This window comes from Phocoena phocoena, chromosome 5 (assembly GCF_963924675.1).
Source record: "Phocoena phocoena chromosome 5, mPhoPho1.1, whole genome shotgun sequence".
NCBI lineage: Eukaryota > Metazoa > Chordata > Mammalia > Artiodactyla > Phocoenidae > Phocoena > Phocoena phocoena.
In genome coordinates, this window is record NC_089223.1 from 2,295,904 (window position 1) to 2,323,384 (window position 27,481).

Genomic DNA, 27,481 nt, shown 5'->3' on the forward strand with positions numbered 1-27,481 from the left:
TTTTAAAAGAAACGTGGGTGTTCATGTGAATTAACGGTTATATAACTGTCTTTTAAAAAACTGAGACTTGCCAGTAAAACTTATTTTTTCCAAAATCTGAATATCTCCCCTGAATTTTGATGTTCTCCCAAGTCGTTCTTTATTCAAAAGCACAAAGAAGACATTCTTGTGAGAAGACGAACGTGAAAATCCACTAAGAATGAATGCTCTACACAATCTGCTCTGGTTTATCAGGTGCCCTTCACCTTGAGCCAGTGACCCGTTTTGTTGAACTACAGGGGGAGTTATCAGTGAATGTCTGCATCTATCACTGGGCAAAACCAAGTAGAAACATCCTGAGCTCTGAAATCACAAGCCTATTTTATCACATGGGCCAAGTTCCAAGCTTCTCGTGAACAAGACAAAAAAGAAAGTGACAGTTCAGCTCAGAGCCCTTCATTAAAAATAACTCCCAAACCCTCTAAAGAAAACAAAGACCGGCCAAACAGTGAGGTTCACCTTTGTTATGGGAAACAAATTGTCATGTTCCATTGCAACTTCCAATGCATTGAAGGAAAACTTGAATGCTGCAGCTCTCTAATCGAAAAGCAAGTGTTGATGTGGGCGTACCTCCACGGAGAAGGTAGCAGGTGTCTGGTTGTTAATGATCCCTTAAGTACTATCTGCTCTATTTTTCTACGGTGCCTCTCACAGTAGGGTTCTGGCGATTAAAAGTGGAAAAAGTAGGTAAGATCTCTTGGCTTAGGGATAGCGAACGTGGACAAGTCAGTCAATGTGAGGGCGGGTGAAATAGGATTCTGTGACAGTCTGGCCGGGGAGGAAATGTGGAGGATAAGATGCTCAGGCTTTCAAACATTGTTAATTCACTTATTCCCAAAGCACATATTTACCATTGTCCCCCAATATCTGGACGCATTTGGTTCCTGTGTTTGGGATAGAAAGAATTCAGAGTGAGGCATACCAGAAACAGAGGCCCTGCAAAATCCCAGTCCCAGGCAAGGCCTGGGCCACAGCTGGGAGTTTAATGGAAACAGACAAGCACGCGTGTAATGACGATCAGGTTGTGTGTCTGCCAGTTGAAGAGTGTTTTAAAGGGACCAAGTGAAGGAAGGACTAAAATAAAGGCTGAGCTCTCAGAGCCAAGCCAAGCAATGAAGAACTGCCGGGCCCCAGCATAGCGAAATGAGCAGCTATGGCCATGAACAAGAAGAGCCATGTCTGAAGAGGAGCTGAGTGCCTGGGTGGAAAACCAAGTCACGAGTGTTGATTCTACACTTGACGCTGCATCTCTGGTCTCCACAGGACTCAAGACCAGTCCTCCAGCCACCCTGACTGAGGCAACGGGCTCCCCAAGGCGTGAAAAGTGTGAGATCCAGAGACACTGAAAATACGGCACTGTCAGATATTAAAAAGAATCAACCTATATTAGGTTTTAAAAGGGAAGGTGGCAGAGAAGCAGAATTCCATAGATTTTACACGTGTAGATTCCATGCAGCCAACCAAATCCTCAATACAAGGGCTTGTCTTAGGAATCCAATTTCTGGGTGATTTAGAAAACCGTTCTTCCAACAAAAATAGAAATGTATTTAGTTACTTTCCTAACTGTTTCACTAACTGGTTTTCTCGAGGTTGGACTGAGTTAAAATAATCTCCACGTTTCCTCAAGCGTTAGCTAAGCATGAAGCACTTGTGACTTCCCTCTGTCACAGACGATTGAAACAACCCAAACCATCAGCTCTACTTTAAAAGCATACGACCCAGCAATCCCTCTACTGGGCTTACACCATGAGAAAACCATAATTCAGAAAGAGACATGTACCACAATGTTCACTGCAGCACTATTTACAATAGCCAGGACATGGAAGCAACCTAAGTGTCCATCGACAGATGAATGGATAAAGAAGTGGCACATATATACAATGGAATATTACTCAGCCATAAAAAGAAACAAAATTGAGTTATTTGTAGTGAGGTGGATGGACCTAGAGACTGTCCTACAGAGTGAAATAAGTCAGAAAGAGAAAAACAAATACTATATGCTAACATATATATATGATATCTAAAAAAAAAAGGTTCTAATGAACCTAGGGGCAAGACAGGAATAAAGACGCAGACGTAGAGAATGGACTTGAGGACAAGGGGAGGCGGAAGGGTAAGCTGGGACGAAGTGAGAGTGGCATGGACATATATATACACTATCAAACGTAAAATAGATAGCTAGTGGGAAGCAGCCGCATAGCACAGGGAGGTCAGCTCAGTGCTTTGTGACCATCTAGAAGGGTGGGATAGGGAGGGTGGGGGGAGGTGCAAGAGGGAGGCGATATGGAGATATATGTATATGTATAGCTAATTCACTTTGTTATAAAGCAGAAACTAACACACCATTGTAAAGCAATTATACTCCAATAAACATTTAAAAATAAATAAATAAAAACAAAGTGTCCTTCTTTGTTCTGAACCTTTGACTAATGGATGGGAACTTCTGCTTTCTAGGTCTGCCCTGGACTTCCGCTATAAAAATGGGAGCTCCCAGACACTTCCTGTCTCAATATTCCCTTTAGAAAAACAGGAACCGACCTTGACTTCAGAGGGTCGTGATGATGGAGTCACTGCCAAACTCCACAAACATTTTGCCAGTAAAGTCTTGGTTACATCAGGGGGACCTGGTCCTGGGCCGTTTAATGTTGATTAAGGTAGATGAAGAAGCCATGAATTCCTGACTGGAGTGAGCTTCCTACAGTCAAAAGCTCATCACATCACCTCTCTTCTTCAGACCCTTCAATGATTTCTCATTATCTGCGGGATGAAGTCCATGCCCTTCCATAACATAAACCCACCCACTCTCCACTCACCACCGCCAGCCCCTATTCTCCTTTTTCCAAAACGGTTTGCAGTTTCCACGCACACACTCCCTTCACAAGCTTCTCACACATGGGTTCTCTCCACCCTTCTGTACCCACCCACAGTGACTTTGAAGAACTAGTCTGACACTACTGCTTCTAGAACCTTCTGCAGTCCCCCTACCCACCCCCCTTACACACACATCACTCTCTGTGCCTGCAGGCTTCCCTAAACATATCTCCTGGAGGTCTTTACCCTACCCGTCTTTGTTTTTTTTTTTTAACATCTTTATTGGAGTGTAATTGCTTTACAATGATGTGTGAGTTTCTGCTTTATAACAAAGTGAATCAGCTATACATATACACATATCCCCATATCCCCTCCCTCTTTCGTCTCCTTCCCACCCTCCCTATCCCACCCCTCTAGGTGATCACAAAGCACCAAGCTGATCTCCCTGTGCTACGCGGCTGCTCCCCACTAGCTAGCTATTTTACATTTGGTGGTGTATATATATCCGTGCCACTCTCTCACTTCGTCCCAGCTTACCCTTCCCCCTCCCCGTGTCCTCAAGTCCATTCTCTACATCTGTATCTTTATTCCTGTCCTGCCCCTAGGTTCTTCAGAACCATTTTTTTGGTTTCTGTTTTAGATTCCATATATATGTTTTAGCATATGGTATTTGTTTCTCTCTTTCTGACTTACTTCACTCTGTATGACAGTCTCTAGGTCCATCCACCTCACTACAAATAACTCAATTTCATTTCTTTTTATGGCTGAGTAATATTCCATTGTATATATGTGCCACATCTTCTTTATCCATTCATCTGTCGATGGACACTTAGCTTGCTTCCATGTCCTGACTATTGTAAATAGAGCTGCAGTGAACATTGTGGTACATGACTCTTTTTGAATTATAGTTTTCTCAGGGTATATGCCCAGTAGTGGGATTGCTGGGTCATATGGTAATTCTATTTTTAGTTTTTTAAGGAAGCTCCATACTGTTCCCCACAGTGGCTGTATCAGTTTACATTCCCACCAACAGTACAGCAGAGTTCCCTTTTCTCCACACCCTCTCCAGCATTTACTGTTTGTAGATTTTTCTGATGGCCATTCTGACCAGTGTGAGGTGATACCTCATTGTAGTTTTGACTTGCATTTCTCAAATAATTAGTGATGTCAAGCATCTTTTCATGTGACTCTTGGCCACCTGTATGTCTTCTTTGGAGAAATGTCTATTTAGGTCTTCTGCCCATTTTTTGATTGGGTGGCTTGTTCTATTTGATACTGAGCTGCATGAGCTCTTTGTATATTTTTGAGATTAATCCTTTGTTAGTTGCTTCATTTGCAAATATTTTCTCCCATTCTGAGGGCTGCGCTTTTGTCTCATTTATGGTTTCCTTTGCTGTGCAAAAGCTTTTAAGTTTAATTAGGTCCCATTTGTTTATTTTTGTTTTTATTTTCATTACCCTAGGAGATGGGTCAAAAAAGATCTTACTGTGATTTATGTCAAAGAGTGTTCTGCCTACGTTTTCCTCTAAGAGTTTTATAGTGTCTGGCCTTACATTTAGGTCTTTAAACCATTTTCAGTTTATTTTCATCTGTGGTGTTAGGGAGTGTTCTAATTTCATTCTTTTATATGTAGCTGTCCAGTTTTTCCAGCACCACTTATTGGAGAGCCTATCTTTTCTCCATTGTATATTCTTGCCTCCTTTACCAAAGATAAGCTGACCATATGTGCATGGGTTTATGTCTGGGCTTTCTATACTGTTCCATTGATCTATATTTCTATTTTTGTGCCGGTACCATACTGTCTTGATTACTGTAGCTTTGTAATATAGTCTGAAGTCCTGGAGCCTAATTCCTCCATCTCTGTTTTTCTTTCTCAAGATTGCTTTAGCTATTCAGGGTCTTTTGGGTTTCCATACAAATTGTGAAATTTTTTGTTCTAGTTCTGTGAAAAATGCCATTGATTGTTTGATAGGGATTGCATTGAATCTGTAGATTGCTTTGGGTAGTATAGTCATTTTCACAAGGTTGCTTCTTGCAATCCAAGAACATGGTATATCTCTCCATCTGTTTGTATCATCTTTAATTTCTTTTATCCGTGTCTTATAGTTTTCTGCATACAGGTCTTTTGTCTCCTCAGGTACGTTTATTCTAGGTATTTTATTCTTTTTGTTGCAATGGTAAATGGGAGTGTGTCCTTAATTTCTCTTTCAGATCCTACCCTTCTTGTAGGACAGGTTTGGTTAGCTGTCTCTTGCCCTCAAGCTGGGAGCCCTGTGAGAGCAGGGACTGGTTCCCAATCATCTTTGGTTCTCCAGCTCCTGCCATAAGTCCTGATCAAAGCAAGCATTCAACAATGTTAAGGAATGAATGAGTGAATTTTTCAGAACCCCCCAGTTTTCACCTCCAGCCCTTAGGTTCTAAGCAATGGTCAATGGGCCCTGAACAAACGTTTGGTTGGTGTGACCTCCTCATAAGCAGTGATGCCACTGTCCTCACTCTAAGTGGGTTAAGAAGGATTGAGACACTTGAGAGGTAGAGGTGGGGGCAGGGGGGTTTCCAGGCCCTCCTTCTACCATCCACCACCATGTCTCCATAATCCTCTGAGACTCGGGAATGATGAACACAGGGGTGGTGGAGACACCACTGCCTCACTCCTCCTGACGCCAAATCACCGTCATAAGAAGGCGGACATTTAAGGCGTCGTGGCTGCACTCGGGAATCAGACTGAAAGGCTGCGGAGGCAGGGGGTTTCCATGGGGACGCATGATTACGCCGCCACATCCACCGAGGGTCCAGGTGATGTGAGAGAATAATGATGATGGTGCAGACAGTGATGAGGGGAGCCTGGCGGGCCCTGCCACCCACGTATGCATCCCAGCCCCACTGCATACGACCTGGACATATGCTAGTCTCTGAGCCTCACTTTCCCCACAGGAAATCTGTCCGAGAACAGCTGATGTGCGGGGCTGTTGCGCGGTTTGGTGAGATGCTGAATGTAAAGCGATTCGCCCTCCACAAGCGGGAGAGACTGGGACCCTCCACCACCCACTCCAGGCACTTTCTTTACATGACAATTTGAGGTGCCTGTGTATTTAGCTCACGTGAACATCAATCTAGAGAAACAAACTAAGGAAATCTAAGGTGATAGATCACCAAGAGCTGAGTCAGCTTAGAAACTGAATGAAAATAACACACAGCAATCACTGCGTGTTCCTATGCGGGGGGCACTGTTAGAGATATTTTATCCGTATCGGCTCACTGCATTCTCACAACTCGATGAGGTCAGTACTGTTATCAATACCGTTACACTCGAAGAAATAAGGTAGAAAGAGATTAAGTGAATTCACCCACGTCACACAGAAGAACCAGGATTCAAATTCAGGGCATCTAGACTGACAGTCATTGTGAAGCTAAACGATATTCCCCCAAATTTATACGTTGAAACCCCACGCCCAGCACCTCAGAACGTGACTGCATTTGGAGAAAGAGCCTTTGAAGAGGCAACTAAGTTAAAATGAGGCTGTTATGGTGGCCCTAATCCAATCTGACTGGTATCCTAATGAGAAGAAGTTTGGACACACTGAGAGACAGGAGGGGGATGGGCCACAGAGGAAGGAGCCTATGAGGACACAGTGAGAAGACGGCCATCGTCAAGCCAAGGAGAGAGACCTGGGAAGAAACCAAACCAGCCGACACCTTGACCTTGGACTTCCAGCCTCCAGAACTGTGAGAAATAAATGTCTTCTGTTTAAGCCGCCCATCTGTGGTATTTTGTGATAGTAGCCCTAGCAAGCAGATATGCCAGTCCACAATCTGAACTGCAAAGCTCTTTGAATTAGAAACTGTACAGCTCCTTCCCCATGTTTAGAGTCACAAATAGAAACTAAATGCTGTCAGTGACAACCAAATTCGACCGAAACGTCAATATTTGCCCATTAACTGAGGTCAGCACCTGTGTTGTCCTTAAACCCACCCAGAGATGGCGACAGATTCAGTCCCAATGGAAAGGTTATGACCCTGGGCTCAGGCTGGTGCTGAGTGAACCTTGAAATCAGTGGCTATAAGAAGAGTCCCTCCAGGCCACTGAGCTGTCACACGGTCCAATGGTGCCAGCTCCAAGGGGGACAGGGATTCTTGACTCTTTTGTCCACTGATGTAGCCCCTAATGACTAGAAGAGTGGCTGGCACATAGCAGGTGCTCAACAACTATTTCTTAAAAGAAGAAAAGGTAAATATGATGCTGTAGAAGGGAATGGATTGCACGGAGCTGAGGAACATGCATCTTTCAGGCTGTGAGCACCGTGGCAACTACTAGCCACTGTCCCTTCTATCCCAGCCTCGTGTGAGATCTGGGGACGCCTTCCAGAGACACAGCAGAGAAGGTTCCCCAGTTCCCCCAATTTACCGAAGAAGGTATGTAGTGAGCAAACAAGACAACAGTGAAGCCCAGCATTGCTTGCTTGCAGCCCATGCTCAGTAAACTTTTGTCCACTTATGAATGTATTTAGTTGACCAGCTCAACTTGATCGCTAAAGAATAATACCCTTGGGGCTCTTCTGATAAAGAACACAATGTGCTCTCCATCCAAATTTTCAGAAACAAGACATGACTCCTATACTCCTGAGGCAATATTTTAAGAAAGTTTGCACCCATGTCCAGGACTTCTAGGATTTTGAAGTCAGTGTGTTTCCAAGTTGTGAGGGCATCTGGGTTATTCTCGTAACTCCTTACCTGAGAGCCTGGGACAACATGAATTGTGCAGCTGCCACTCCCCTGCTCTGGCAGCCATACCACCAGCATGCAGCTCACAGCACTGCTCGCAGGGGCTCGAGAGGAGAGAGGAAAGTACCCACTGTATTTCTCCTGCTCTATGATGAGACGAGGCAGTACAAGTCAGAGAACAGTAAGCACATTGGAATCTACACTGAATTTAAATGGAAGTGGGTGAGGGGCCTGCAGTTTGTCATCCAAGCAGCCCTGACACACAGCGTTCCTGGAACGAGGCTACCTGATGCAGTTTGACAGCTCTATGGCCGTAAAGCGGCATCCTAAAAATAAAGCACACATAATGCATCTCCCACGCTGGGCATGAAAAACAGTCCGATGCTTAAGTGCTACCAAAATGGTAGCCCTTGGGGTTCATGTGCATCTCTGTGCAGACTGCTGGGGAGCTTGGCCAAAGTGGTCAGTGGAAGATCACAGGGGGGCTGGGGTTCTTCTGCTCTCTACATAGACAGAGTCTGCTTTGTCTTGTCTTAGATACATATTTTTAAATATTTTGTGTAAAAAAGTATTTAAATGTATCAGTATCACATAGTATCTGGTGACCTCTATCATGATTGACGATTTTTGCAAGGACGGTTTGGCAGAAAACATACTAATACATTCAGTCATATTTGCATATACACGATTGTTTACGGTAAAACAAGAAAATCTGGGAAGCGTTGGCTTGTATTTAAACAACAACAACAGCCCTTGTAGCCGCGCTCAGGGTAGTATGGCCACACTTCCTTTGAGTGAAAATTTTAACAATGTTAAGTGGTTGAGTTGAAAAAAAGAAGTTAAATAGAAAGATCGGCATAATGGTAAATCAGAAATCACCATGATAAAATTTGCACATTGTTTTCACTGTCGCATGATTATATCGAGTTATATTTGAGAGGTAATGTAGGTTAAGAGAAGCAACATGAGGATACTTTAGTATCAGACAGAACTGGGTACAGATTCCACTTCACTGCTCACTAGCTATGCGCCCTTGAGCAAATTTCACACCTCGCCAAGCCCCAGGAGTCCCATATATAAAGTATCAATACTATCTGCTGTGTGGAATTGTTAAGTAATGCAATAGTCAAATGACAGCAAATGCAGCCTAGACACGCTGTGAGGCATAATACTAGGTTCTTTATAAGTTTACAACTGACAAATACATCATTATTGCAAACATGGATTTCTTTACAGGGCCTTTGATGCTATATTTCAATTCACTTTTGTATTTCCCACACAGATACGCATAGGATGAGACTCTGGTCTAGTGGTCATGGCTGGATTTTGTAGGGTGGTACCCTCCTGGCCCTCCCTACCTAATTACAGCCTTGTCCTTCCCCAAGTACAACCTTCCCATTTTCTGGGATATCTTTGGAGTGACACCTGTCAGAAAATGGTCCAGTATACAGTTCAGGGCCAGTAAACCTGCTAATTTCATATATATTTTTTTGGATTCAAGGGGAGTCATCTAGAATTCAAGTTATACAACCAAGAACCTGTCCCAGAGGAACCTGAGCTAGTGGCTCTGGGCCGATAGGATCACCTGTGTCAGTTTTACAAACAAACAAACAAATAAATACCTGAAGATGAGCTTTATCATTGGGACCTTTTGTCTTTGGACTGGATGAACAGAAAGTTCATCTGAGAGGCTGGGGCAGACATATCATTCAGTCACAGCCTCTGACACTCTTTTACATCTCCCTTGGCATCATATGCCTCCTTTTTACAGCCAGGTAATTTACATGACTTTCAGCAAAGGTATTTAATTACACTGGGCCTCTACTTACACATCCACAAAAGGCCTCTCGTAGAGTACCCACCTTATAAAAGTTTAGGAAGATTTATTGAGATAATAGGTGCATGGTACTTAAAACAGTGCCAGTACATGGTAACATTCAATATTACTCTTGCTATGGTTACAGTTGTTGTCTCCTTGAGAAATAAGAGGTTCCCATAGCCCATATCTGTGCAGCAGTACACAAGTCATCAATGTCTAGTTGCGTTAGATAATCAGGTATACAAATAGGTCGTGGTGATAGAGAAAGAAGACACACCTTAAGGACTCCCAAAAGGATTTGGTGAGGAAAGCAGATTGATAAAGAGGAAAGTCTTGGAAGTTACAAGACAAGGGCTTGAATTCTTTCTGGACAATTAACTCATTGTATGACCTTGAGCTGCCTTCTTCTGATCTTTCTTTCTTCTCAAAATTGAGGTAAGAAAGTATCTCCTGCATAGGTTTCTTTGAAAGATTAACTGCGATAAGCCAAGTATCTATATTCGACTCACAAGAGACTAGCGATGTTCTTGGTACTGAGCATGAATTTGTTTTCACAAACATTCATCAAAAGTCAGAGGACAGAAACAACACTTAAGGCAGATGATTTACAGGACTGGCTGACTACCCACTCTCCCAGATATGAAAAGATCTCCTCCCAGACCAAGCCAGATCATCAGAGAAATGCATACCTAAGCTGAGTTCTGTTTTTCCTCCTATAGAAAACTCATTATCAAATTACATTACAGAGTGAAGCCACAGACCATATTATATTGATGGTCCTCACAAGAATAAGCTCCATAAACCTTATTATTTGCATAAAACAGAGGCTGCCAAGGATATTTTTCTTTACCTTTTCAATGAGTTATTTATAAGAATCTCAAGGAGAAATCCCAGCCTGGATTTGGGACTAAAATGGTAGCACTTGTCCTGAGTTTTTGAAGCCAGAAGCAAGTACAGATTTACTGTTTGGAGTCAGTGAAACAGACCAAAAATGCATTCTTGCATTCATTCAAAAATATTTATTGAGCAACTACCATGTGCCAGACTCTCCACTGGGATCTGGACATTCAATGATGAACACGACAGGAAACGTCTCTGCCTTCACAGATCTAGAGCGTAGTGGGAAAGAAGAGATGATTAAATAAGCAATTATAATTATACAGCAATGATATAGAATGAGCCAGAAACAGATGCTGGGTAACAAGATAAGATCTATCACCCCCTTAGGTACCTAGGGAGGCGCAAATAAAGCTAAGCTTGGACCAAGAGAAGACTAGGAGGACCCTAGAGGGAAGATCCACACATCTGTGGAAATCAAGGGAAGAAAGACACAAGTCAGGAAAAGACTAGAGGTAGGTGAGTGAAGAGAGATACCGAGGACCTAAGACTGTTAATCCCCTACCGTGACCAGAACTGATCTATTTATGTACTTTGCATCAGTACAATGTCTCCATGAGTAGAATTCTATTGTGTAGGGTGCTCATAACTATAAATCATGTCCTAGCCTCCTGAGGAAACTGGTCTGATTTTATGACTCTCAGTAACTACATTCTAGTAGAAAGTATCAAAGAGAGAATAAAGAAAGTTCTGGTATTACTTGAGATACAGTCTTAGGTATTTAACTCATCATATTGAGAGTCATGTCAATACAACCTTGTTGGTTTCTTTCTATCATCACTTACTTCTGCAAAGAGAGAGGAACACCAGTCTACATTGGAATTATAAATGTCTCCTTCAAATTTAATGCAACTGCCTTCTTCATTCCCAAAGATGCTGGATATTCAGAGAACAGAATTAAATACCTAAGAGGTCCCCTGACACCAAAACGTTTAAGCCAGCAGGAGAGCTAGGTTTTAGTCCTAGCCCTGTCACATGAAGAAATGATATGTATCCAGAGAAAACTCTAATTCGAAAAGATACATGCACCCCAGTGTTAATTGCAGCATTATTTACAATAGCCAAGACATGGAAGCAACCTGAATGTCCACTGACAGATGAATGGATAAAGAAGATGTGGTATATACACAATGGAATATTAGTCAGCCAAAAAAAGAATGAAATAATGCCATTTGCAGCAATATGGATGGACCTAGAGATTATTACACTAAGTGAAGTAAGTCAGACAGAGAAAGACAAATATCATTTGATGTCACTTATATGTGGAATCTAAAAAAATGGTACAAATGAACTTATTTACAAAACAGAAACAGACTCGCAGACATAGAGAACAAACTTGGTTACCAAAGGGGAAGGGGAGGAATTAGGAATTTGGGATTAACAGATACACACTACTATATATAAAATAGATAAACAACAAGGACCTTCTGAGTAGCACAGGGAACTATATTCAATATCTTGTAATAAACCAAAATGGAAAAGAATATATATATGTATAACTGAATCACTGCTGTACACCTGAAACAGCACAGCATTGTAAATCAACTAGACTTCAATTAAAAAAAAGAAGTGATAGGTGAGGCTTGGAGGCTATACGAGTAACTCAGTGAACATGGAACCTCATGTGCTTCGTGTAGTAACACCAATAGCAGTATTTACTGAAGATTTACTGTGTGTCAAGCACCAGGTCTACGTGTGTTCCCTGTATTAACTGGCGACAAACTCATGAGGTGGGTACTGTTGTCACTTAGAGCTGAGAACGTGAGTGTTTCTGGGTCACAGGTTGGTAAATTCAAACCCAGGGGTCCAGCTCCAGAGCCCAGGCTCCTGACCACTACTTTCCTCTCTCAACTTCCGTCCAGGAGCTCCCAGGGAAGCTGGAAGGACAGATCAGAGTACCATGCCTCAGGATACATTCAAGCACGCATCACCTCTTCTCAGGGCCTTTATGACATGAATGAACGGCAAGGGAGCCTTCCAGGGGGACCCTCTGCCCTGCTTGGTCCAGGAGAGGCTCCGTGTGTGCCTGCTTCTCCATGCCCACCCACATACTCCCTCTCTCCAGGGTGCACCTGTCTGGACAGAAGTGGTAGCGTCACCTAAGCCCAATGGCTAAGAGCTGATGTTTTGAAGTTTGCTGGGCCTGGGCGCAAAACCCAGCTTAACCATAAACATGAGGCCAGTTACTTTGCCTAAATAAGCCTCAGCTTTCTCATCTCCCAAGTGGAGAGAAGAATCGCACCCACCTCCTAGTACTGCTGCGAGAAACACAGGAGTCAAGATGTATAGAGACTCTATGTCTCAGGCAGCAAAGCGCTTAGCAAATAGCGAGCACCCTCTAGAAGTGAACTTGTATCACCATTTGATAGCATGTCTGAGAGGCTTTCTCACATCGGCATCATACTGGTGGAAGACTGTGAATCTGAGGCATCGAAACACACCTGTAACTCTGCAGCACTTAGCCACGAACCAGGAAGAGTAGGGAATGCCGAGTGCTTCTAAACAAACCAGTGGTACTTCAAGAAGTACCCATTCTAAGACTAAAGTATACCCCTGAAGCCACTGAAATGCACTTTGGCTTTTGGCCACTCCCAAGGCTTTAATCCATTCCAGTCCAGACTCCATGGGAACTGGGCTGAAATGCTACGTTTTGTAAGGAAATAGCCCTTGAGCTTATAATCTCTTTGGGGTCCATTTTAGCCTCTTGGACCAGCCTGGGTTCAGAGTGGCAACTTCTGGAAGCACTCTGCTTTCAAACACAGCCAAGGACCCACCCTACTTTGTGTTGGAACGCTGGAATAGCCCTAGGATTCAGAGAAAATCCTTTCTGTGGCGTGAGCACTGTCACACAGCAGCCCTGATGCCTGCAGCTGAATCGGCAGGCTGCATGCCCCAGAACCTGCCACAGTGTTTGTCACCCGACGGCATCTCTCGGCACTCAGGCTTAATAAACCATAGTCATGGACTTGGAGAAACCACGTGGCTGGTCGGTATGTACACTGAACAAATCACCTCTTTTGGCCTCATTTTCTAAACTAAAGCGGTTATGTCCATCGTGAAAGATGAAGGGGTCGAATCTAACATGGGCCTCTTAAAAAGATTCCATCTGCCGAAGAAAGATAACCCTCTTTGCCTTTATTTTTAAAAACTTCCAGTGCGCAGGATTCTACGTACTTCCATACAAACCCAGTTACTGATATGCCTGACTGTCAGCCAGCCCTCTGCCCCCACCCCGGCTCGCTCTCCTGATCACACAATTGCCACTGGCTTTCATCAGATGTGATAAGCCTCCGGGAAGCGCGGCGAGGGAGACGGAAAGCACAGATTGCACAGCGGGGGCTTCTCTCGCGTGTGCAGCGCGGCACCCCCCGGGCACTCTCGTGTCCTCCCAAAGCTGAGAAAATCGAGGATGCCAAGCGTATGGAAAGACGCGCTGCTGCTGTCCAAATGGGAAAGGCAGGTGGAGAAAATCATTTAGAAAAAGAGGCTGAGGGAAAAGAGAAAATCAAGCCCAATCCAACAGCTGCAAACAAGAAGCCCGGGAAACGGTTACCTTGGATGAACTCGGATTTCCTGCTCACAGAAGGCAGGGTCCGGTTGAGTCCCAGGATCCTGTCCAGGTGGAAGGCAAACACCTCGCTCATGTCCAGAGGCTGCTTGAGCAGCCCGCAGGGGCTGGGGCCGCAGGCGGGCCCCGCGGGCCGGCCGGTCCCCTGCAACACCAGCAGGCGCGCTCTGCTCCTGGGCCAGGCCGGCTGGAGACCCGCCACCGTGCCGTCGGCCAGCAGGCGCATCCGGCCGATGTCTTCTCCGCTCAGCCACGACGGGGCGCTCTCGCTGTAGATCCTGATGTTGCTTCCCTCGGCCCGGGGCAGCTGCACATCTGCGTCCCCACCTTGCGCTCCCACACCCTGCATCCACCCCCAGGGTCGCTCCCCAGCCTTGGCCAGGTTTCCTCCCCAGACGTGCCCGGGCACTTCAGCATCAGCTGCCCTTGCAGCTTCCTGAGGCCGAAGGGACGGTCCGACCAAAGCCCCGGGTCCCGGGGCCTGAGAAGCCACCGCATACTTCTTCCTGCGCTTGGGTTTCACGGTGCCACGGATGCTGGCGGGCTTGCTGCGCTTGGAGCGCAAGGTGATGTACACCACGTTGGGCTGCAGCGTGGTCCCATTGCCCTGGGACTCGGGAGGGGCCAGCGTGCCGTCCAGGGGTATCTCAGGGAAGGGGGCCTCGGCGGTGGCCCGGCTCCAGTGCGGCCCCTTGCGCGCGCGCCCTCCGTGCGGGGCAGAGGCGCGCCCCACCTGGCTCACCAGGAAGCCCAGGTAGATGGCGCAGGCCGTACCCAGCAGGAGGTTCCTCCTGGTCCTGGGGCGCCGGCTGCTCCAGAGTTTCCGCACCCTCGGGACGCACAGGGAGGAGAGGAACCAGTTTATGAGTTGCCCTGGCTTGTCCGGACAGCTCATTTCTGAGCTTCGTCCGCATGCTGCACAGAGTTTAAAGTCTGCTGTTGGCTCCTTCTGGCATGATGCATGGTTTGCTGAACGCAGCTGTCGCCTCCACTCAGGTGTCTACGTGGTCTCCAGTGGGTCGAGGAGGAAGTTAAGGGCTGGTGATGGAGCCGGGCAGGCTTCTGACACTGGCCACAACAAACCTTCTAAACCCCGACAGCCTCCCCGAGGAGAAGTCTGGCTAGTTCCTGGGAATGAATGGAAACAGAACGAACTGAGTCACAGTCTCAAACTCGGTCAGTTCCTCCAGAAGAGGAAAGAAAAACGCGGAACCTTTTCCTTTCATCACTATCACCACGAAATGATTTTTTAAGTGAGGTTTAAAAGAAGTAGAAACAAGATAGATGTATAGATTTGATATTCAGTTTCAATTAGTGAAAACCAACCACCAAAATCCAAGACTATTTTATAACTTGTAGCTAGAGTCATTTAATTTGATCCCGAAGGAAAAGCATTAAAATTGGACAAATCCAGGCTTTTCGTTTTGAAATTCAGAAATAATTTAAGAAAAGTAACCACAGGTTTTTGAAATCTGTAGCTGTCTTCTATTTATTTTTAAAAGTCCTGCTTTAACTAATTGGACAGAAGCACCAAGTATTAACATTCAAATTCAGAAACATATTCTCTTAATCGTATGGTACAGTCTTTTCTTCATAATATATTCCATTATCTTACTTTAAGGGTTATCGTAATATAAAGGCATACATGCCCATGTATCTTGGAAGCGATTACATGTATTCAGTCACACACACACACAGAAACACACACACACGTAAACACAAAACAGACATCTAACTGCTTTTTATTCCTCTTCTTTTCACCAAAGTCAGCTGAAAGAAGAGAACCAAAAGCCCTCTAGCTCTACTTTTTCACATTATTAAAAAGAAGAACTGGTAAAAAGCAACCTTACTTACACAGCTGGCCCCGTGCTTGGCCCCAGGAAGAATGCAATCCCTCACTCTAATGCAAAGAACTATTAAAGGCTGAGGCATGTAAGTAGAACATATTTCATGGTCAAGAGTGTTCCATATTTCAGCTCTGCTTTCAAAGCTCCCTTGAAAACTCCTGATTGCAAAGCAAAACGGGTACTTGTTCACTGGCTGCTGACAACCCACTTTTAAGATGTGTAAGGGTTTCTTTTTTTTGAATATTGTAAAAAATAAACTTTAATTTTAAATTCTGGAAAAAAAAAAAAAAAGCAAATGCCGTATTTTTCCACTTATTTTTAACTCCTGGGAGCCCTCTAGTGTCCTGTATGGAAACAGACTCAGAAGTGTCAGTCTAAAAAGCATTAGAGAGTGTTCGCTTAGCAGCAGTGAAATAAACACCTCATGAGGTGAATGCATTCTCCTCTCTGTCCATCCCAGCCACCGGGGATTAGAGCAGCAACGTTGCCAGGGACTTACCTTTCCATCCTGGCTGTGTCCAGAGTAACATTGGCCTCCCGCCGCTTCTCAGAAGCGGCGGCCCAGAAGTTCGTAAAAAGGCAAGAAAGGGTTAATGCAAATGAGGGAGAAAAAAGAACAGGCCGACGAGAGTACACATCGGTGGGAAGAGACATTTATAGTGTGCCGTTACTCGGTGCAAGAGTGCACAAAAAGAAGTTGTGGATTCTCCCTGAGTGGAGGTTTCTTTTCAAAACAGGTTAGTGATTGCTTTAGGTGGCTTGCATGTCCGGGCACAAAGGCAGGGGTTGATGACCTCCGGGTCTCACTTAGACTTATTGTTTTTGCTTCTACAGCAAATAGAGTCTAGAAGGCACGCAGGCAGGCAGGGGCCAGGGAATGTTTTCCCCACAGGAAAAGAAGGTTGTTATGGGGGGTGGGGGCAAGGAGTGGGAATTAGAGCATGGTGTGTAATTGTAAAAAGACTATATTTAACAATACGGAAAAGATCAAGGCATTGGAATATGTGTAGAAGGAAAGGATAAACTTCCAAGTGATCAAATACCAAAAATTATACTAGAACTGTTCCTGTAGCGCTCAAACTCAGACCATTCTTCTTAGAAGCACCCATAGATTCTGGCTAAACTGCATGAGAACTTTAGCATCAAATTGATTTCCTTTGTTCTCCAATACTCTTTTTTTAATTTTATTTTATATTGGAGAATAGATGATTTACAATGTTGTGTTAGTTTCAGGTATACAGCAAAGTGATTGTTATATATATGCATGTATCTATTCTTTTTCAAATTCTTTTCCCATTTAGGTTATTACGGAATATTGAGTAGAGTTCCCTGGGCTATACAGTAGGTCCTTGTTGGTTGTCTGTTTTATATATCGTAGTGTGTATATGTTAATCCCAAACTCCCAATCTATCCCTCCCTACCACCTTCCTCCCTGGTAACCATAAATTCATTCTCTAAGTCTGTGAGTCCGTTTTGCAAATAAGTTCATTTGTATCATTTTTTTTTTTAGATTCCACATATAAGTGATATCATATGATATTTGTCTTCCTCTTTCTGACTTACTTCACTTAGTGTGATAATCTCTAGGTCCATCCATGTTGCTGCAAATGGCATCATTTCATTCTCTTTTATGGCTGCGTAGTATTCCATTGTAAATATGTACCACATCTTCTTTATCCATTCACTGTTGATGGACACTTAGGTTGCTTCCATGTCCTGGCTATTGTAAACAGCACTGCAATGAACACTGGGGTGCATGTATCCTTTCAAACCATGATTTCCTCCGGATATACGCCCAGGAGTGGGGTTGCTGGATCATATGGTAGCAATACTCTTAAAGCACACTTCCATGAGTGCAGAATTGTTTTCTAGATAGTGAATATTAACTTTTTGAAAGGAAACTATAACCAAGCCAGTTTGTAAAACTATCTTGTTATTTTCAGTATTCAGAAGAATAACTGACCTGAAGTCTTTAAAAAGTAAAAGTAAGTCTTTGGCAGAGGCCAGGTTCTACTAAGTGGAAGACTCTGCTAGCTGTTTCCAAAGCAGGTTTCTTTAGCAGCAAAATGCTTAGGAAGTAGATAAGAGTTGTCTGACTTAGTAAACTTGGTAGGCTCCTCCTCTCGCCCCCAAAATGTTTGTCCCTGACACCTCATTGAACTTCTTGGAGGCCCTTCTCCCAGCCCTGGCATCTGACAGGGAGTCACCACTGCCGAAGGGGAAGGTCTCTGGTAGAATTAGGAACCAGCTCATGGAATCATGGGTGTCACTAATATACTGATATTACAAATACACTGGATAAACAGGGCTCAGCAGATAGAATCAGAAAACAATTTGAATCATTCTTCCCACTGCCTATTCAAACCCACTCTGGGCACTAGTAGCCCTTTTCAACTCCTTTGGATAAAAATTCAGGCATAATTTCTGTAGTCCGACTTTTTAAAAGTTCTCCATCATTTGAGCCGCAGACACACACATACACACACATAAACGAATCAAAAGTTAGATTCTATGTAGTAGTCAAGATGTTCACATTTCTTTTATGTTTAAGCATTTCCCCTCTCGGGCAGCTTGCTGTTCCTCAAAAAAGTATGGCCAAGGGCTTCCCTGGTGGCGCAGTGGTTGAGAGTCCGCCTGCCGATGCAGGGGACACGGGTTCGTGCCCCGGTCCGGGAGGATCCCACATGCCGCGGAGCGGCTGTGCCCGTGAGCCATGGCCGCTGGGCCTGCGTGTCCGCTTTAGGGGGGAAGGTGCAGTCACTTTGAAGATCGTGGCCTCTCTGACTGGCTGTCGATGTCTGCTCAGCCCCTTGGAATCTGGCAGCCCACTATTCTGCAGAGATCACCTTGTTTCTTCAGGCCCTTCTCCTGGAAAGCATTTGAGATAACCAGCAGGCTGGCTTTCTCACTTAGGCCTGTGTGCATCTCCCACAAATGGTCCAACAGACACAGTCACATCCTCTGCCTCAGCAACCTCAGGCTCCCCAAGACAGCAGCCGCCGTCCCAGGCACAGCGATCCCACACCACACTTTGGAATGTGCAACCATTCCCATCTGTTGCTCAAGGTCACGGCTGAAACTGAACAGAAAGGTATTTTCTCCCGTCAGGTGTCATGGGGCTCCAGAGCGAAGTTCCATTCAATTTTAGAAAAATAAGCCTGAATTCCTTGAGTGAGTCACGGTTTGAAAATTTGTTGTCACGATATAACATTCACATACACCACGTGAGGACACATAGAACACTCAAAATATTTGTTACTGCTCTGAATATTATTAGCTCAGAGAGACTGATATGATAATATTACCTCATACCTAAAGTATTCTCTCTCCATTAAAAAATAAATCTATGAGCAAAACAAAGCGGAAAGGTAGACAATAAGACAATGGTGTGGCCCAGTAAAATAACCCGGGCATTTTTTATATACTTATGGAGAAGTAACATGGGTTTGTGGCAATGTTCCATTTCTTTTTTTTTTTTTTTTTTTGGCCATGCCATGCAGCTTGCGGGATCTTAGTTCCCTGACCAGGGATTGAACCTGGGCCCCTGCAGTGAAAGAGCTGAGTCTTAACCACTGGACCACCAGGGAACTCCCTAATGTTCTATTTCTTGACCTAGATGATATTTATTTGGGAATAATTCCTTGGCCATCCATTTACTATTTGTGCACTTTTCCGTATATATCTTATCCTTTAATAAAACTGAAAGAGGTGGTGGTTAAACAAATATTCATTTATATTCTTTATATTGTGGATATAGCCGTTATACCCCCATACAGAAAGGGAGTGAGAGAGTAAAAATGTTTTACATCTTTTTTATTTACAATGAAGAGGTCCTGATACTTTCATCATTCAAGAATTAAATTAAAAACTTGAAGAACAACGAAATCACTGAAAATTTAAAAAATAGACGCCTAGGTCTCATCCAGCTCCCCAGAGATTCTCCTTGAATTGCTGTGAGGAGGGGCCCAGAAATCCATAGTTTGAAAAATGTCCAATGTGCCGGGTTATAATTCACTCTTCTAAAGGTTAAATGGCTAGTTTCAGAGGCAAATTAACAGCTTTTCACAGTCAAGTGATACGCGTTAGGTTTTACTGTCAGGGAAATAATCTTTGAATCCTTCAGGTCTTCCAAGGGAAAGATCCACGTGTGGAAAGGCTGTTTCTCCTTCAACCTGGGAGAAGTCCAGGACCAGGGCCGACAGTAGGAAGGACTCTCCTTTCCCCACGTCTGTCAGGTGTACTGTTTGCTGTTTGCTGCTACCATGGGAACAAGCTCACCCACCAGAGGGATACGTAAGGCCTCCAGTCACTGAAGACCTAAGTATTAAGCTTTTCCTTGCTGTGGTTGACCCAGACTTGTTACATAGGCTATAGACCCACAGATGGATACTCTATCCCTGGTCTGTGCTGTCCAGACTCGCCCCCAGGGTCCCTAACACTTGCCCACCGCCCTCCTGACCTGTAGGACCCACAGCTCTCTTAGAATCATAATCCTGGCTTTAGCCTCAGTTCTTGGGTCTGACCTCTGACCTGCTTGTCATGAGGAATTTGCTAGTACTCTTGCTACCCATCCTAACACAGGCCTGGGCGGGACCAAGCTGGCCTGACCTGTTGCTGAAACACTCTTAGCCTGATAAGCTTTGAAATTTTGGTACAAAGGGGTTTAATGCTTAGATCTGTCTTTAAAACCTCATAAAGAAGTTACAGGTTTTGTGTTATGTGTTGTAGAGATACGTGCACTTTTATCTGACACTGATGACACACTGCTAAGGAGATTTCTCCTATTGACCCATGCCACCACACCTAGTCTCAATAGGAGAAGTGCTTTCAAAGAAAACCCCATGTCTTCTCAAAGCTAGACTTACCCGGGCTTCCCTGGTGGCGCAGTGGTTGAGAGTCCGCCTGCCGATGCAGGGGACGCGGGTTCGTGCCCCGGTCCGGGAAGCTCCCACATGCCGCGGAGCGGCTGGGCCCGTGAGCCATGGCCGCTGAGCCTGCGCGTCCGGAGCCTGTGCTCCGCAACAGGAGAGGCCACAGCAGTGAGAGGCCCGCGTACCGCAAAAAAAAAAAAAAAAAAAAAAGCTAGACTCACCCATCTATGAAGTGATGCTGAGTGTCCTAGGTCCATCTCTCACGTGCGACCAAGAGAGCACCAATAGGCCTATTTCCAGGGGATGCACAGGCTGGCCTTTCACTGCATTGGGTCTCCTCCCCTCTGTCTACTGTTATATCTGGTGAAGAGTAACCTTGCCTTTTCCCGGTGTAGAAATCTCCCACAACAATCCTTTTAGCCTCATCTCCCTAGGAACATTGGTTCCGTTTATTTAAAGTTGTGTTTGTGTTAGGATGGTCCCACCACGTGCCCAGAAACTGAGCAATGTTTCCAGAAACACAGCATAGTATAGGAAACAGGTAAAATATATGACAGTCAAGTTGACACATATTGGAAGCAACAGATGTTTGTAAGGTTGTCATTTCGCTTCTAGATGATCTATGCATGTGATAATAATCAGCAACTGTTTTATAATTCTAAAACCCAAGAACACACAGACTCATTGTGGAGTACAGAAAAAGTGGGCTAAGTCTGAGGTAATTTCCTTCTAAAGGCCCCAGACAGTCTAGACAGCTAAGCTTCTCTGTTTCAGCCATGGATACTGAAGGCCTCAATTCTCTGTTTCCAACCCACACTCCCAGGGAAGCCAGGACGGACAGACACACTAGCCCTGGGTCGTTCTTGTCTGAGGACAGAACGCCCCAAGCAGCAGTGGTTTTCAGCCTGTGTGGAGGGATGAAGATGGGATAAAACACTCTCAATCCTTAGGCTCCTTGCAGGAAACTAGTGCAGAGCAGAGGAAGGATCTCTCCTCTCCTCCCCGAAAGCAAGTTGGTGTCAAAGAAATAAGCTGCTGGTGAAGTACAAGTAAAGGAAGGAAGGCCCCCTGGCGATCCTAGATTAAATTGGGCACATTACAAATGGAGCTATAAATAAACACCTTAAAAGGACAGGAAAAGAAGACAGAGAGAAATCTGGGGTCGTTTTTACACTGGTATCTTGTTTTGAGACTCAGTTGTGTTCCCCACGATGGTGCAGACATGTGTGGCACATCTGATAAATTGTTGGGCGCTGAGACACACGCACACACGGTTATAAACTGATAAAGAAACTGGATTAGAAAAGACAGAATGTGTTAGTGTCATGTATCTGGCCCGTCCACCCTATGCATTCAAGCCCCAGGAAAGAACTACAGGCAAACCCTGATGGAGGGATTTTCATGTTTTATTCGGAGACACAGAGGCCCTAGCAGTACACACTGGTTTCCAGGCAGGAAATGGGGTGCAAGGTCAGGGAAGAGCCCATCCTCCCCGTCCCACTTCCAGGCGTTGGCAGTTTGCCAGTTGGCGGCCGAGAATCCCTAGACCAGTGGTTTTCAAACTCTGGCCTTGGACCGGCAGTATCAGCTCCACCTGGGAATTTATCAGAAATGCAAGCCTTCAACCTCACTCCAGATCCGCTAAATTAGAAAATCTGGAGGAGAAGCCACGTAATCTGTACGGTAACGAGCCCTCCAGTTATCTGATGCATGCCTATGCTTGAGACCCATTGCCCTGCTGGACAAACCCCAAAAAGAATGGGACAGGTCAGGAAGAAGAGAGGAAAATGCCAGAAGAGGAAGGATAAAGTAAGAAGTTCAGAAGACTCGAAACCACATTATGTGAGGCCGCTCCGTACCTTTTCTCCCTTCATGGACAGTGCTCTGTTTCCTCCTAGACATTGCATCCATTGGCTTAGAACACACAGAGAACAGGTTACATCACATACTCAGCCACTCGCCTTCCCCACCCAGCCCTATGATTCGAGGCCCTTGCTCAAAGCAAGGTCATAACCTGTAAATACTGGGAAAAGAAGACATTTGAGAGAGACTCTGCCATTCACAATCCATGGAATGAAAACCAGGAGCCCTCGTGGCTGGGTGTGGAGGAGAATCACAGAATCACAGAAAGAAATCAGATCCTCCACAGGCCAGCACCAGTTCTGCGTCCATAAAGATACCTTGTACGGTAAAATCACAGTGGTTTCCGAAAGGCAGTCCTCAGGTTCCCATGCCCACATGTAATGTGTATCGTAGCCAAAAAGTACAAGCCAAAGAACTTTGGTAAGAAGCTTGGAATGGGTTCTGCAGTTGAAAAAGTGAACAGATACAAAGTACACGTAGAAGAAAATCAATTATTTTTATAAGAATGAACATGTTGCTTCTGTAAATAAAACACACCCCAATTATTTCCCTACAGGAAATAACCAATGCTTTGGTTCAAAAGGCACATTATTTTGCAGGTCTCTGGGGTATGAAGACAACCTTGATTGAGGTCATCACCAGCTCAAAGGCAATGCTCTTTGCTTTACCTTTGCACTAATTACTTAGGACATAGAAACAACCAGACAATAGAGCTGATGACAATAAATCTGCATTTAAATTCAGTGGAGCTGAGGAACTTGTAAACAAAATACTCTTACCTCAGCGAGGTGCTTTCGGCGGGTGCTGTGGACTGAATGTTGTCGCTCCTCAAAATTCACATATTGAAACTCTAGTGGCCAATGCGATGGTGTTTTGAGATGAGGCCCTCGGGAGGTTGTGAGATCATGAAGGTGATGCACTTGTGGTGGAGTTAGTGCCCTTGTAAGAAGAGACAGAAGAGCATGCCTCTTCTCTCTCTGCTCTGGGCTGGGTGAGGATACAGCCAGAAGACAGCCACCTGCCAACCAGGGTGAGGGCTCTCGACCAGAGCCTGGCCACGTTGGCACCCCGATCTCAGCCTTCCAGCCTTCAGAACCGTGAGAAATAAATGTTTGTTGTTTTAACCACCCAGTCTATGGTAATTTCTTATTACCATAGACTTATTAGCCTGGACTAAGAGACCAAGAAAGTTCATTTTGCTCAATTTCCTCATCTGAAAAACTGGGGTTATTGTATCTAGTTCAAGTGTTGTTCTAACAATTAAATTCTATGTTATATGTACATAAAGCACTTACACAGTGCTCAATCCACAGAAGTCATGGCTTATTCACCTGCTCTCTTTTTCTTGCAAGGATGACGCGGCTGACTGAGCATTCTCTAAGGAGACCATAAGAAAACACCAGTGGGTAAAACAGTGATCAACACTTAGTTTCAGGTTCAAGAAACAGTCATCAATCTTACTGAATTACTAATCCAGCAAATTATCCAGAATTTGATTCACTATTTCCTTCTATACTTAGCAAAGGACTTAAAAGATAATCAGGTGGGCTTCCCTGGTGGCGCAGTGGTTGAGAGTCCGCCTGCCGATGCAGGGGACGCGGGTTCGTGCCCTGGTCCGGGGGGATCCCACGTGCCGCAGAGCGGCTGGGCCCGTGAGCCATGGCCACTGGGCCTGCGCGTCCGGAGCCTGTGCTCCGCAATGGGAGAGGCCACAACAGTGAGAGGCCCGCGTACAGCAAAAAAAAAAAAAAAAAAAAAAAGATAATCAGGTACATTTTCCTGGCTACTTTGGATTCAAACCTTCAGTGATTTTTGCCTTTATTTAGAATTAGTCTATGGTAACCGCTGGGAGGCTACAGTCAGGAGATCTTTAGCAATGTAATTGACATCACGGGGCATTTGTCATACAAGGTATTACGTGTGGATCACACCGGGAAGGACTTCCCCCCGGGTGATTTGACATCTTCCAGCTGGTTAGACCTCCAGAACAATATTACCAGAACAATAATTACTGATGCCAGTAGAAGTATAAAACTTTAATATTCATTTTAGTTTTCTTAATAATAACACCTCATAGAGTTGGTGTGAGGATTATATCAATTAATAAATAAAAGCCCTTAGCATACCAAAAAGAAGTTAACTCAGTCATTACCAGGACACTGTGGTGGGGAAAAATAGACCTTAGAAATGTTTACTTATCACGGCCAGAAAGAGATTCAGAGTTGACCACTGCCTTTTGCTCACACTCAGGGGAGGGGTCACCAAGTTGTTGGATGGTTTTAAACGGTCTTTCTCCAGGCAGGTTTCTCCCTCCTATGCAGACACTTGTAAGGGGTTATCAGAGCCTGAGGTGTCTGTTGCCATATCTTTAGACTCCTACATTAGTCATTTTGTTTTTTTCATTTAAAATATCCTTGCAGCAAGTACTTTGGGACAGGCACTGTCGAGTCCCTTCGGATGTAGCTGTGGAGAAGAGGGTTGACCTTCTTCTAGGATCTCGCCGTCAAGGGGAATTTGGGATCCCATCTTCCAGGCCAGACTCCCCAGGAGCTTTCAGCTCTGTCTGTTCTCCACCCTCTTCCCCAGCCACCACCTTAAGACCTTCCCAGATATAATGTCTGGTTTCAGACCCAAATTCTTCCCGTCCTGTCTGGTCTCAGCACAGTTAAGCAGATCCCTCCTACACACAGCCTCAAATATGACAATTCTAATCAGGCCAAATTTGCCATCTGCCAAGTGGCAGAACTAGACTGCCTTGATTAGTTTTATAGATTTTTCATTTTAGTTTGATGAAGAATTCAACTACCACTCTGTCGTATGTTTCAAACCAAACCAAAGCTTATTTTCACTTATTCATTTACTGGACCTTGGAAAACAAGACATTGTCCTTTTCTTTAAGAAAAAAAAAATCCTTTAAAATTAGTCGAATTTTAGCTAACAGGTGAATAACTTTCCCTGTAAAATATATTAATTTTTAAATAAATTTTAAAACATTTAAAAGATGAGTATGGAACTTCAACAGCTGAAGCTTTTAACTGTCTGAGAAGCTTAGTGAATCTAAGTTCATCACTAAACATTTTATCACTTTTCTAAGTTTTCCACGGAGAACACAATTCAAGAATAAAGTGTGTAACTTCTGCTTCAGCATTGTGTCAGAGGCCATTACTCTCAAAGACCTTCGTACTTTAAACCTAGACTCAGGACAAATAAGGAAAAACATATAACCACTGTCTGCAAGCTCTCTAAAAAGAAACAATTCTCAAATTTAAATTTTCCACAAAAGAATATCAGTTTATATGAGATGACTATCAGAAATCACCAATATTCAAAAACAAGAGAAATTTTAGAATTAGAAACCAAATATAAATTTAGTATATACTATATAAATAATGCTTAAGGGACAACAAAGTGAGCATGCAATAAGAGGGGATTAAAAATGATTGAGCACATATTTAAAAGAAATTTTAAAGTAACATTTAGAAACGATAATAGAAATTAAAACTCAATGGATACAATTTTGAGCCCTGGGCCCAACGGTGTAGCTTATACTGAATGAAATCTTCTACCAAAAATAACTTTAAAAGTTGTAAACACATATAAGCAATCCTTTGAAGGCCTTGGAGAGCCAGCACAAATGGTTTGCAGCAGCTGGGATCCCTAGAAAGGGATACACACAGGGGACTCGAGCCACCTCAGAAGTCTCCCGTGGGCATCTTCCAACTTGTGGCCAGGGCAACAAGGGCCCGAGAAGAAGGCAGGGGTATCACGGGCCGAGACACATGTGGGGTCCGCGAAGCCAGAGGCGCTGGGTTTGAGGAGAGAGGATCGTCACAGACGGTGACCCCAAGTGTGCATTCGCCTTTCCCTCACATGGCTGGGCACGTGGCTGGGCAACCTTGGGCCGTGAGTGTGCAGAGCAGGCCTGAAGAAGGGCAGGAAGCAGCATCCATCGTCGGGGTCAAAGATAAGGGCCAGGTGCTCCATGGGGTCCACCAGGGGCTGTGAACTGGAGGTCAGGAAAAGTAGAAGCAGTGCTGTTGGCACCCCTCCCCTGCCCACGGCCCAGAAACACCACCAGGCTTTGGAGAGTGACCTCCATCCAGGGGGCAAGGTGCTGATGTGCTGCTGGGGCTAGCACATCCACCCGGCCCCCGCAAAGGGCGGTGTAAGTGAAGGGCACCTGGGCTCAAGCCCCTCTGGGTCCATGGCACATCCCCCCAGGCATAGAGCCTGGGTTGGGAGAGGCCCGTTTCTCCAGCAATAGTCGGGAGCTACGCAGACAGAAGCGCTGAATTCTCTCCCTCACGGGAGAGGACCTTTCTGATCTTTCCTGCACTCCTTTCTGCCAGATGAGCCAGTTGTCCCCTCCTCTCTCTCCCTGATTTATTCTTCCTCTGTACGTCAACCCCTCTGCTTATTTCCAGTACTCTACTTATTCCATGGTATTGTCATTTGTCATTGGTGCCATGCTTTTTTTTGTTTCCAGACAGCAGGAAACCTAAAAACCCAATTCAAGCATCCACAAAAAAAAGTGGTCTTGGCTGGTGTCACTGGAACAGGCAGGGATAGAACTGGCCTCAGTGTCGCTGGGTCACATCTGGCTATGATTCTCTGTCACTCTCTTGGCTGTGCCCTTGTCAACGGCTGACTTCCTCAGGCTGGTCCCCAGGTGGGTGGCTTCCTGAAGCAACAGACTCTACGTGACCCCTCTTTCACCTCTAGGAGAAAAACAAATTAGAAGCATCTCACAGCCACCAAACAAGATTTCTGAGCTTCGTGCAGAAGCCAACCCCTGTAGATGAAAGAATGTCATATAGGTTTACACCTCGGTTACCCGCTCACTGCTGAAACAATAACTATAGTTATAGTAAACGACTTTGAATTATCCCTGGAGCTGCGTGTGATATTAATCCCATACAAATCCCTAACCTCCTGACTGCTACACAGTGGGAAATGCTTAGAATGGTGTTGGGTAGACGAATAAAGCATCGTTATAATCACAGTAGGTTTTTTTCTATTGTCCGCATAAAACCATGAGAGCCTG

The 27,481-nt window shown here is 44.7% G+C and overlaps 1 protein-coding gene across 1 annotated transcript in view; it reads right to left on the reverse strand.

Moving 5' to 3' along the window:
- The window catches only part of GASK1B (golgi associated kinase 1B), a 41,001-nt gene extending 26,250 nt beyond the window's left edge, over positions 1 to 14,751 (reverse strand). Inside the window, exon 1 of the mRNA XM_065878166.1 lies at positions 13,842 to 14,751. Within this exon, the coding sequence (XP_065734238.1) occupies positions 13,842 to 14,751 (910 nt within the window). The remainder of the gene's footprint in view (positions 1 to 13,841) is intronic.
- Between the last annotated feature and the right edge of the window lie 12,730 nt (positions 14,752 to 27,481).